The 13,130-nt window shown below is 50.1% G+C and overlaps 1 protein-coding gene across 1 annotated transcript in view; it reads left to right on the top strand.

Moving 5' to 3' along the window:
- LOC139048909 (receptor-type guanylate cyclase Gyc76C-like) overlaps positions 1-13,130 on the top strand; it is a 326,307-nt gene that overhangs the window by 242,711 nt on the left and 70,466 nt on the right. The window contains exons 4-5 of the mRNA XM_070523840.1: positions 1,687-1,758; positions 3,378-3,621. Coding sequence (XP_070379941.1) covers positions 1,687-1,758; positions 3,378-3,621 — 316 coding nt within the window. The remainder of the gene's footprint in view (positions 1-1,686; positions 1,759-3,377; positions 3,622-13,130) is intronic.

The following is a 13,130-nucleotide window of genomic DNA, read 5'->3' on the forward strand; positions in this document are numbered from 1 at the left end:
ATTTCGCGACAAGTTTCTCAATCGCAGCGCTGCGGAACGTCCCGCTAGCGAGGGATTCGGGGATTTTCGTTCTGAGTGCAGGGCGCGCTACGACAGGCGCGCTACGACAGGCGCGCTTGAGGTACATTGTTGCACCCCGAAATTCTGTGTCGCTTTTTCATCGTTCGCGCGTCGCCGTCACTGCGAAGCGCTCTGCAATTTCCGTCGCCCTTCCGTGAGCCGTCTTCCCGGTAGAACTCCAGTCAGCGTTTCGAGCGTTTCCGGATCTTCGCAGGAGAATAAGGAGAGAGAGAGATAGTGAGTGTGAGAGAGAGACAGTGAGAGAGAGAGAGATAGTGAGTGTAAGAGAGAGAGAGAGTGAGTGTGAGAGAGAGAGAGATAGTGAGTATAAGAGAGAGAGATAGTGAGAGAGAGAGTGAGTGTGAGAGAGAGATAGTGGGAGAGAGAGTGTGTGAGAGAGAGAAATAGAGAGAGAGAGAGAAGAGGGGCGGCGTGGTACTTATTAGGGCCGATGAATCACGGGCGACGTTCCGCTGTGGGCTGCGAGTACCGTACTCTGCGGACTATAAGTCCGCACCCGCTGCTTTGTGCGCAGACACGAATTTAAGCTGAAAGTACTTTTTTTCCCATTGGTATTTTGTGTGCGTGCATGTGTGTTCGCAGCCTCACGTATTCGTTGCATGAAATGTTCATATTTGTGTTTATATTATTTGTCATTTAGGGAGCAACGTTCTGAGTTCGTTATGACACTGTTGATTAGTCGACTTTATTAGGGCGTTTTGCTCACACACACACGCACACACACACGCACACACACACACAAACACCCACCCACACACACACACACACACACACACACACACACACACACACATATATATATATATATATATATATATATATATATATATATATATATATATATATATATATATATATATATCATGATTGACAATGCTGGTGAACTGGACGAAGCGAAGGGCCAGTACCCGCGGCGGCCGGGCCTGATGATGCCGCTCGCTGAGGCCGAAGAATGTCGCCTCTCGTGATTTGTTTAATAAAGTTCATTAGTTTTGCTATTACAAAGTTTAATAATTCTGCTATGACTTCTCCAAGGACTATACGCGCTTTAAAGTTTATACGTTACAAAAAAAAATTATATCGTCTACAGCTGGCAAAAAAAATTATATCGTCCGTGCCTTTTGTCCCTTTCGTTCTGCTTTTTTAATGCAGCTGGTGTAACATGCTTCAGCCATGAACCAGCTGCAGGGGAAAAGGAATGCCATTGTGCGTACCACAGTTGGAGTGTCGCAGTAGTGCGGCACGTGTGATGTATGCGAGATTGTACCGTGTAACGTCTGCAAGGGTGGCGGGCGCTCTGGATTTTAAGCGCGGATCTCAAAGACCACGCTTTCGCTGGTTGAATGCGGCGGAAAGCGATTTCGGGAGCCGGAAGCGCGTCACGTATGGAGACGTCGGGTTTCGGACGCCACCTTGCCCTTTGTGAGCTTTCTTTTGACGGGCCTATAGCGTATTCGCGAGCTTTGACGTGCGAGATGGAGACCAGAAGCTACAGATATACGCGTGCCATCACGTTGTTGTTCGAGATGACGAGGTGCTAATAGTGGGGTCCTTTTATGCTAATTATATGTCCCTGTGTTTTTTTTTTCTCTCTCTCTCTTGCAGAAATGCTCGGATGCCAACGTAGCGAACATTGAGAACACCACATTCGCCCGTACCGTACCTTCCGCTGCTCTGGTAAGTTCGACGCATTCCCTGTGATCGTTTACCTCATAGAGGCAATATAAAAGGTGTTCTTTTAACGCGACAGCGTTAAGGAGCTTGTGTCGCAGAAAAGCCGGCGTCGGCGGCGTCGGCGGCGTTGGCCGTGAGTGATAAATCCCAGAAGGCACTTCATAATTTTTTTTCCTTTAGCTGCACCATAGTTTTTAAAGATTGCCTACATTAGATAGCGCAATCGATCTAAATTACTCGATGAGGCGGCCATTGCTTCTACGAGAAATCAAAACGGTCAATTGTACAATTAACGTAATTGCGCTGATTAGCTTTCTAATAAACTACTTAGCGCCACATATTTCAATTTACGAATTATGGCCGCTGAGTTCCCGCGGCGTGTCCACTTGGGACGAATTCGCTGGACAGCACCGAGATATGAATTTTGGAAGTGTCCGTGTAAATGCATTGGTGTTCTAGCTACTTTTTTTTTCAGAACCCACTCTTTTACGCATTGAAGCATGAAAGTAACCTCAAAGGAAAACTGCCGGACCAGTTTTCAATAAAGTTTATTCTTTCTCTAACAGTTAGCCTTGTGCTGAGAAATTGACGAGTACAGATTAAAAAAGAAAAAGAAAGATACTTCATCAGTTTACACTGATTTCGTGTTTCTCTGTAGTGTCTCTCTTTGTACTCGAGGACGACTTGCCGTGGCAATGGAGGCAAAGCGGCGGGCGCGTGGCTGCAGCACTTGTGTTACGGCGCCAAGTAGTCCGGCAGTGTTTCACAGTGATTTTGGTCGCTCGTAACAGACGCTGCTGAATCGGTGCAGCTTCCACGTGCGACGGGTTCGTGTTTGTCCAAACGCATAAGGGAAACACCGCGCAATAAGTAAATTTCTACATTGAGTAGTGTGTCTTATCTTACTTGACTGTTGCTAATGAGGTGTTTATCTTTTTCTCTTCCCCTGCTTAAAGGGACACTAAGGCGAAACAATAAATCAGTTTAGACTAATGAAGCATTGTCTGATAACCCTGCAGGCAGTCATTTAAAAAAGAATAGTTTGCTTATTAGATGAGAAAATGAAGGTACAAGTATCAGTATTTGAATTTCGCGCCGAAACCCCAGAGTCAGCGTGACTTCAGGGATTCCAAAGTATGTTTTCGCATTCGGGCCGCGTTGGCCGAACAAAGGTTCCCGAGACTTGCCATGTTTAATATTTGGTTCCTGTAGAACACAATGTAGTCAATCTGTATCGCTATATATAATTAGTAGGCCCTAGAAGATGCCATCGAAATCCAAGGCGTCACAGCCCCCAGGTGCGGGAACTTAAGTAGGGCGTCGCCACCCGTATTTCGTTCTTGCGCATTTTTTTGGCTTACCAAACGTCTTATCGTTGTAAAAATGGTGTTTTTGGTGTCGTAGAACGGTAATTTACTGATGCAGAAGAAATCATTTTTCACTTTAGTGTCCCTTTAAGCTAACGTGGACGAAAACGCGGGACTTTCTTTCGGATGCGCCCTCACTTGTGCGAGCTTTGGCTCCGTAGCTTTCTCTTCGTTGCCACAAAAGGTTGTCCGCGAGTATAAACACATCGTGAACTGTGTTTTTTCATTAGATTAAACCGGGTGTCACGCGCACAGGTGGTCCGCAGTGTGACGGCCCTGCTGCGCTACTACAACTGGCGCAAGTTCAGCATCGTCCAGGAGAACTCCCTGGGCTACGAAACGGTGGCGCAGTCGCTGGAGACCCGCGTCAAGGAGAAGGGCTTCATCATCAACTCGAAGAACGTGTTCAACTCGGACCTGAGCTGCTGCGAGCAGAAGCTGCCCTGCTGCCAGACCGCCATGACCAAGATGCTGGACGAGACGTACCGCAAGACGCGCAGTGAGTGCGCGGTTTGCTTACGTTCTATGCGCGTGACGTCACGTCCGCTGCTGTCGTCTGCTTCCGCTACCTTCCGCCATCTTGAGGAACCCTATCAACAGGCGCGCGCATAGGCGTATAGGTTCCGCAACATGGCGCCGCCGTAAACCGGAAGTCGTGCAGTGTCCTTGAATGACGTCGTACGCGCATACTATGTATACGCGATTGATTAATACGTGCCCCGCGCGGCCATGCGCAATCGCGTCGTCTGCCGCCGCCAGCAGGGGGCGCGCAAGTCGCATCTTCGGTCGCATCATTTTTATGATAGCTCGAGTGGCAGTGCTCTACTCTGTGAAGCTAGGTCAGGATCTCTTAGAACGCGCAGCTATGAAAAGAAATTTAACGAAGAAGAAGAAGACACATGCACTGTGTGTGGTAAATCTGTGGAAACAATAGAACACCTCGTACTAAAATGTGATGATATTCATCCCGATGTCGATGCGGGCACAGTAACGCTTCCTGAGGCCCTGGGGTTTAGAGATAACAGTAGTCACGTAAATAAATATGCGGTGGAAATTAGGAAAAAAGCGATTGGAAGATTGGTGGCCCAAAGGCAGAGAGGTGGCATAAGGTTAAAAGTGTAGGAAGACGTATTTAAAGAAAATGGCGAATTTCAATGACTTACAACACAGTTAAACGAAAATAAAAAGTTGAGCATGCTAGCAACTGCCATCACCCCGTTCCAAAAGGGATGCTCCTACCTTCCTTCCATCCATCCATCCATCCGGTTGTTCGGCCAGTGAGAAGTACCCGTACGGGTATACCGTATACACTTGTTTTTTTTTTTTTCGCAGAAGCGATTTGGATTTAAACTGGGTGGAAGCATCAACCGGTCAGCAGTCGAGATAAGCGAGGGTGGTTTAGAGTATTGGTGCAAAAAAAAAGCAAGAAAGAGAGTTTGATACCACCTGAGCCGTTACAGGCATGTGTTACCGGTACAAGGTAGCAATGTTTTTGAGGAAGACAGAGGGAGACAGAGACAGGAGAAAAAGAGATTAAGGAGATTTATATAAGAATGTTATAAAGGAAAAGCATACCTGATTCACTCGAGCAGGCGAGGTGAATATTTGTCACCGCCCGGCTTCGAAGGGGATGCCGATAAACCATCAAATACAAAAAGAAAGAAGTCCTCGTACTTACATCTGTAGCTTCGGGTAAGCAACCCCAGGTCGTCAAAATATATCCAGAGTACCCTCCCCCCCCCACGCACACACTCACACACACCGCGCGGCTTGACTCATAATGAGGTAGTAAATTAAACAATGCGATAACCCTGAATTTTATTTTAATTTTAGAGGAGGCACTGAAAGAGCTGGTAGAGGAGCTACTTAAGCCGCTGGCATGACGTGTTTTACACAAATATGCGTAAAAATTCGCCCTTTTCGGCCCTCAAAACCTCTCTGGCTTTTCCGGTGGATCGATTTTCGATTAAATTTCGCGTTATAAGTGCATCAATTGGCGATGAACTTTCATGCCTGGAGAAACCCATTGCCTTCGTGGGGATTAGGAAATTAGAAAAAAAAAAGAAACGACCGTTCATTAATTAAGCGAGAAAAACTCTGTGGAGTCACAAACACGGAAATATAAAAAAAAAACAGAAATTCCGGTACATCCGTCGTCCCACGAAGGAAGGAAAAAGAAGACACGGGAAAAGTTGCCACTGAAGGATTTGAAGCGTGGTCGCCGCGGTATGGCCTATCACCGCACGCGTGTGGGGCGCGGAAGTCGTTGGTTCGACCCCCACCCCCGCAACTCCGGCAAGTTTTCTATTCGTCCACGTTGGTTTCACTTTACTTGCTCGTATCGAAAAAATCCCCCGTGCCCCGCAGGCCCTGTATAGACGCAAAATCCTATAGGATCCTGTAGGAAAACATGTGCGCAACCATGCGAAGCTGCATGACCGTTGGGGGGTTACGATACGGGTTGTGTGCGCCTTTTCCCAACCAGGGTTATCGTTTTGTACATGTCGATTAAACATGACAGTCGCGCTCTAATTTCCTTCTTCTTCTGGCACACTCGCCCCGATGCTTTTCAGCGACCGCTGTCTGGATATTGAGGTGCATTCGAGATATATATACCTATCGGTTGCCTATAGCTTCGAAGCTGTGGCGTACGTTACAGTTGCCTCGATAGTCGCCTCTATGATTCTTAATCGTAGTTCTCGAATGATTATATATATATTTTTAACAAATGACCTTAAGACGCATATTGTAGTTGCAGTAAAGCAGTTCAACATTATTCGAAGAAAAAAAATTTTTTTTCCAAGATATCTGCGCCTTCCGCTAGTTACTATAAATACAAGCACTTAAGATTTGCAATGGAAGTGCACTGCTGTTCCAATCAGCGGCTTTTCATACTGCGTTTTTTTTGCTCTTCATTGCGTATGCGACTGAGTAGAACAGCGGTGCATTTGGCTGGGAGATGGCAGGTGCAGTTTATGGAAAGAAAGCCTACTGTGTTGCGCCGACACGCCAAAGGCACGGAAGAGTTGTTGCACGGCGAATTAACATGTAGCAACCGTTCTGACGAAACCCTGGCAACAGGCTGTGTACGCTGGACTCTGTAACGTGGCAGTAAAATAAAAAAAGAAAACTGAGTAAGCCATACAAAGAATACGCAACGAAGCGGAAGCCTGTCGTAACGTCGCAACAACTACAAGCTATCCGAAGTATAAAGGAACACGTCCTTACGTCATGGGCGGCAACCCGGTTGCTACGCTTACACCGCCGTACGTGTGCAAAGTGCCATTAAATACTGCGCGTTATCTTCTCTCGCCCCCCTTTCTTTTTTCATGTCTCCTTTCCGGCAGCACATTCGGTTGTTTTTGCCTATCCTGACTCGCGTACAGTGATAAGGGAAACTCATAATGTCGACATCGAGATCGTAAAGACTCGTGGTGCCCTCTGGCGTTAGGCGTTTCAAGGTGAGCAAGCGCCGTTTCGTGTCTTTATCGCGACTGGCACCGGTCGGGTTTAAACACGGCCTGGGAAGGAAAAGGCGAGCGTGGTATATACCTAAGCGCACGACAATTTCGTAGGCGGAGGGTGCGAAGTGCGGTAATCGCCTCTGGAGACGTCGACGCTGCAGCGGCACCAAACGTCGTACGTGGTATACTTCGAGAGGCGCTTGTTGGCTTTCAGGGAACTGCGCCGCTTTTATTGGGAAGATAAAAAAAGAAACGTCTTGCCGCTGTACAGCGAACGTGACACATCAGAGCGGTGTGCGCGCGAGGCCCCTTGTGTAAGACACGTGATTCAGACAGTTTGTATACCTTGCATAGACTTCAGCCAGACTGCCTTTTCTCGTTTATACTTCTCTTTTGAACTATGGGAAACATGCAGGAGGTATAATGTCGACGAAAGTGCGTAGCAAGTCTGTTTCGTTTTGTGTGCATTGCGGTTTAGGTAAATTCGGAACGGAGCTGTTTTTAGAAAGCCTGTACTACCACTAACCGGTAGCTGACGAAAAAAAAAAGTGTGAGGCAGGGAATTCAAAGGCCATTTCGCTGTCATCGTCATCATCGTCATCATTATGACCGTATTTCGTAATTATACCGCCGAGCCGGAGATGTGGCCACCGTTTGGTTTTTGCCATTATCGCAGGTTCTGTGCTAGTTCATTGTCGTCATCATCATCATCATCATCGTCATCATTATGACTGCATTTCGTAACTATACCGACGAGCTAGAGGTGTGGCCACCGTTTAGTTTTTGGCATTATCGCAGGCTGTTCTCTCGCTCGCTCGCACGCTGGCTCGCTCGCTCACTCACTCACTCACTCACTCACTCACTCACTCACTCACTCACTCACTCACTCACTCACTCACTCACTCACTCACTCACTCACTCACTCACTCACTCACTCACTCACTCACTCACTCACTCACTCACTCACTCACTCACTCACTCTTAGCCACCCACTAACGCCATATTCGGCGTCTGTGATACTAGTGTGGAGTTAGTATGAGTCAGTGTACCATACTCCTGAATGAATATGCCGACCTATGGCACTCCCTGACTCTACACTTTTAGTTTCTTGGGTATCGTCATGGGGCAAGCGTACTTCCGATTAGCTCTACATAAAATAGGCCAATAACGAGACCAAACGTGGTATTAGCATGAATGCACCGCTAGACGCTGTATGCGCGAAATTTGAGCGCGAACAAGCAAGTGGTCAGCGATCCGACTGCGGCACTTCGGTCGTTCTTTTAATTTCCGTCGCGCTAGCCAAACGTCGTCTATCTGGTTGAGCGCACTGTGCAAGACGATGTATAAGTTAAATAAAATCAATCGGTATTTCATCTCCAAGGTAGGAAGGGAAGCCGGGAAACAGCTGTCTAGGAACAGCATGGCAAAGCCCTGTGTACCCCTAGGTGTCCGAGGTTCATCGATGAATCAATCGGGGAACAAGGAGTAAGGTACTTGAGCCTTGCCAGTTGGGAAGAATTAGACACACTGCAGCGTATACAGGCTAAACTTAAGCCAGGATAAAGAAAAGACAGAACAGAGGCGAACAGTAGAGGTTGGAAATCAAGTACCGTACTGTATAGGCCAGTGATCTTATACGACTGGGTTACATATCACTGGAATAGAAGTTACCGGGCCGTGCAGATAGGGCCCATACTCGCGCTCTGTCGAGCAATGCGACGTGAAACATTCGAATTACTTTCAACAGACCGCATGTGCTTAAACACGCATACCGAGGATAGTAACGTTGCTTGAATGCCAATCGCGTGAACGGCTATCGTGAGATTGTTTTGCCGGAATTATTTCACAACCACCGAGTATTCGCCAAGGCAAACGGGGACGCTTCGAGAGCGTAGCTTTTGCTCGGCTCGATTTTCTATCGTACCCGCGGCAAATCGGAAGGAGCGAGCGCGCAGGATGCTGTGTCTTCGCATAACGGTAAATTGAGCGCTCGATCTGTCTGAATTCCGGGGGGCTCTAAAGTGTCTATGTCGCCGGTTTGGTGGAACTAACGAATACGGCGAGACGACAAACAAGTAACGCAACATTTAATTGGTGAGCGATCAAAATCAAACGAGAATAAAGAAGAAAAATGGTCGTAGGCGGCATTGCAGTGTGCCTGACATAGTCATAGCGCACGGAAATTTCTCTGCTTTTTCTTCAACTTTTCGGCAAGCACTGTCCCCCCGCACTCCTTCAGCGCGTTTCTTGCGGTGCGCTTATCAAGTTGCCAAGTACCATTGCCACGATGACGTTTAATGCCATCCCGGGCAAGTGGTCCACCAGCTTGCGGATCTCCTGGACCCTGTAGTTTGGTCGCTCCTTCACCCGTACTATAGTCGCAATCGGCTGTCCGTACTTGCTCTTCACAGGTCATCCTCCGTAGATGGGTCACGTGTGCTCTCAACGTCCGAGCACGGAGAAGCGGCGGCCTGTATCTTACACTCTCTATAGCACCGGCGACCGCATTATTAGCATCCCGCACTACTTGTTAACTGGGGGCACTGGCCGGGGTCTCGGGTCAGTGGGAAGCGCGCTTGGCTTCTCCGTCTCCTCTGCCTAGGAACGAGGCGGTGGGCACGTTTGGCGCCGCAGTGGCCCTAGCTTCGTAGCTAGTGGCCCTAGCTAGTGGCCTAGTGGCCCTAGCTAGTGCTGTGCCGGACGGCTGCCTTCGTGCCTGGCGGTGGGCTCGTTCACGGCAGTGCGGCTGTTCCTTAGCTCCGCCTTGCTCCGCGATGTGGCTGCCGGTCTCTTGAGCACCTTCTCGATCTTGACACGAAGCTGCGGCTCTTCACAGCCTAAGCTCTCTCGGGAAGTTTTCGGCATCGCTTTGAGCTTCGCGATTTCTTCGACTGGCTTCTGCGGCGAAGGCGCCAACTCGGTGAGCCGCCAGACAACTGTCCCATCCCCGGGTCTGCGGCCTCGGCATTGCTTCCGCCCGCTGTGCTCGGGACTGAGGACGAGGAGGTGGGGGTCTCTGGTTCCAGCTTCCCTCAGCATCTCCGTCCACGGTGGGCTCGCAAGATTTGCTGCTCGATGAACTGGCACGAGGAAGCCGAGGTCTGCCTTCGCCAAGCACCGCGTACTGGCGCGTCCGCTGTCGTTGGAACGGTGCAGACGCGACCCGGTGGCGGTTCCACCCTGGACGAGGGGTGAGAAGCCGCGTTCTTCGTCTTCGTTGTACTGGTTACAGATGAACGAGTATAAGTCCTCGTACACCACTCCAGATCCCGGCGGCCGGTCCAGGAAGGCAATCAGCGTGCCTTCGATCGACATACGAGCTATTGAAGTGGCCGGTAGATCCTCCAGTTGGTCGACCTCTTCAGCCGGGCCTCCTTCCATGATCTCTCGCACCATTCTCACGACCACGCCGGACTCGGTGAGAGCCTTCGGCTCTGGCTCTTCATTGACGGTGACTTCATCCTCTCCAACGAAGCTGGTTTCATTCTCGACAACATTGGACGCGCTTGCTTCGCATTCGTTCCTGTCCGATGGCTTAGCGGTGTCCGATGATGTACGAGTTTGGCGCTTGTCAGTCGTCGTCATTCTTGGAGTAGCCAGAAGCTCACCGTTCGAAAAGCGCCGAGAGACGGGTAGTTCTGTAGCGTCTCTGGTAGCGTCGCGCCGACGCTCGTTTTCGTTGGCCTCCGGCTGCGTCGTGAGAAGCGCAAAGAGTTCCGGAAGGTTTGCTCGCACGTCGGACGGCGGGGTGCTAGGTCCGATGCCCGTCGGACCGAAGAACGGTAGCTTCGATTTGAACTTCCTCCTCCTCTGGCGCTTCGGAGCAGCGATGGTCGACATGTCTCGAAGCTGGCCAGGGCTGTGGTGAGGAATAGGCGAAAATTCTGGGAACGTTGTTTTCTGGCAGCCAGATTCGGACGACAGACGTGGAACGACTTCGACGCGGGCAGGGCGCGCAGCTCGAGCCAGCGAATGCTCTCAGCCCGCGTCGGGGACCGTGCACGAGAGCACGAACGCTCGTAGCCCTGATGCCGCCTCGGCTTCCTCTACTTCGAGAGACGCTCGTACACTCCTATGTTGCTCCGTTCCGGCTGTTTTAACGCTGAGCTTTCCTTGCCTTTTTATGCCTTAGCATTCTCAGGATACTTTGTGTACCTTCCTGGGGCAAACAATCTGTTTGTATGTTGGTATCTAAACGTTTCCCACCTTCCTAGGTCAATGGGCAGTCTGTGGTCTGTGGTATCCGTAACTTCTGGTTTCGGTTTTGGGTCTTTACATCAGGGCGCCACTCAGCGCCAAACGCTGTAAGTGCCTCCTTTAAGTTGCCTCCTCAGAAATAAAGATTCATTGTTTGTCTGGTCCCCGACTGGAGCAAGTCCGGCTCTTTTCTTGCGGCGCTGCGCGCCCCGGCCGTTTAGGCCTCATGCCGTAACCCTTCCGTCCGGCCGCCCCGAAGAAGCTACAACATGGTCCAGCGGCAATGTGCACATGTGGCAATGTGTGCATACGTGTGGCTCCTCAACGAACTTTCTTTCACGCCGACAGGGGTCACTGTAGACGAGAGGCTGGCTGTGTTCCGCGGTTCGGAGGAGCTCTTTGATGCTTACTTAGAGCACTTGGTATATGCCACTCGGTCTGTGCTGGTTTCCACTGAAAATATTTGATGCCAACTTGGGTATCTCGGTATGTGTCAGTAAGGCGTGCGCCGTTCTTCAATCAGCACGTTTGTCGTCAACGCCACTTGGAAAGGGCCGCGTTACAGTGACAAAAGGGAACCCTTAAATTTATCCTTTGCTGAGCATAATCGAACCCACGTCACGAGGGTTCATTAAGGTCAGCAACCCTACGCATTATAGCAGGCTATGACACAAATGCGCTGGGTATGGGTCGCCTTTAAATTAACGCGTTTCACGTCAACGCTTTTACCTGGCTGCGCCCCATGAATGCGCATGACTATGTGCCGTTCTTCAATGAACCTCTCGCCAACTTGCGTCGCCGAGTATGTGCCACTGAGAACGGTCGAGTGAGTGCAACCGGTGGTGCTGGAGACATTGCAGTTTGCAATCACGTGGTGGTGCGTTCCTCGTGTCTTGTTCACAGAACCCGCGACGAACAGCTGACAAAAGACGATGCAAGGCCGCTTTTCAGTCGCAGAATATTTTCCACCCATTATTCGGTTTTGGTTGATGTAGTCAATGGTGCCTCAGAGGTCGGTAGTCTCAGAAACCCGTCGGTGCTGTGACGTGAGCCACCTTGTGTAGGATGCTGATTTATGGTGGTCGGATAACCCCTGCTCCGGTGGGGCTGGGCTGAGGGAAGGAACCATCCGTGTATGTGTGGACTCGGTCAAAGTCGAAAGCATGCACACAATCTAGAGTCGCATGCTTTGAGACAAAGGTAAGCAGGTCGCGTGCAAAAAAAGGAAAGAAAAATCACAAATTCTGTCTTCTTTTAGGGTGACCATTTCGAAATTCGTGCGTAGTTGAGCGTGGTTTGTTGGCGTACGGTCGACAAGAAGTGAAAGGCCGGCATGGTGCCTGCAGTGCAAGCTAGAAAGCTGCCCTGGCTTCGGCATGCCCGATTAAGCGCACCGTTATGGTGCGTCGACTTGGCTTGGCTGTTTTTTCGAGCCAAACGCACTTCGCGTCTCCGGAGGCCTCCTAATCCTCGTCGCGTGCGCCGCGCACACGTCGTCGATAGGAGGACAGCCCCACAACGCCGACGCCAACGGCGACGGCGCGAATGCGCCTTTGGCGCCCGTACAGTTACTTTCGCAATACAAGAAACGCGCGGCCTAATGGTAGAGCATCGGCGCTCCTGTGCTGAGGGAACCGTATTCGAGACCAGCCATAGGAAGTACAAGCCTTTAAATCTCACACAACACCATTGCCAGCTGCAGTCGTGCAAACCGGCGGTTTCAGACGCTTTGAGTGCGAGTCGGGCCGCATGGCAGCACTTTACTGGGAGAATTGAGAAAGCGCGCTCTTGTATAAAAGAAAACAGTGACGATGATAATTGTAGTTTTACGCCTGAAAAAAAATTGGATGAGCTTTAACTCTCGTGAACCTAGTCATCACGAGCGGATCGTCTGTTTGGCTTCGTTTTTGCAAAGACTACGCACACAGTGTTTCATTGAGGTTAGGCCACAGTCTTTCATACACGTTACACACGCCGCCGAACCGGTTGTCCGTGATGTCGCGGTGAAACCTGGCCGTCGCATTCGAGCTTGCCATCAGCCGAAGGTTCGTCAAACGCGGTCAAACATTCGTTGTGGATGCCGTTGCTTGTATCCACGGCTTCGTCTGCTTCTCCTTGTTGCTGTTCGTGTTTGTGAACCACAGCGGTGGTTGCAGTAGCTTCGATCATGGCACGCTTCCGCGCTTGGTAAGCTTTTCTATAACGCGTTAATCTGGCCTCCCTTTGCGCCGGTGTTTCAGCAGGCAACTTTGCCTTTGCTTGATATTTCGCAGCCTGCAGTCCAGATATGTCTACTGCATGATTGGGTCAGCCTGTCGCTTGCGCCAAGGCGCACGCACAGACTGTC

The sequence above is a fragment of the Dermacentor albipictus genome, chromosome 8 (genome assembly GCF_038994185.2).
Source record: "Dermacentor albipictus isolate Rhodes 1998 colony chromosome 8, USDA_Dalb.pri_finalv2, whole genome shotgun sequence".
NCBI lineage: Eukaryota > Metazoa > Arthropoda > Arachnida > Ixodida > Ixodidae > Dermacentor > Dermacentor albipictus.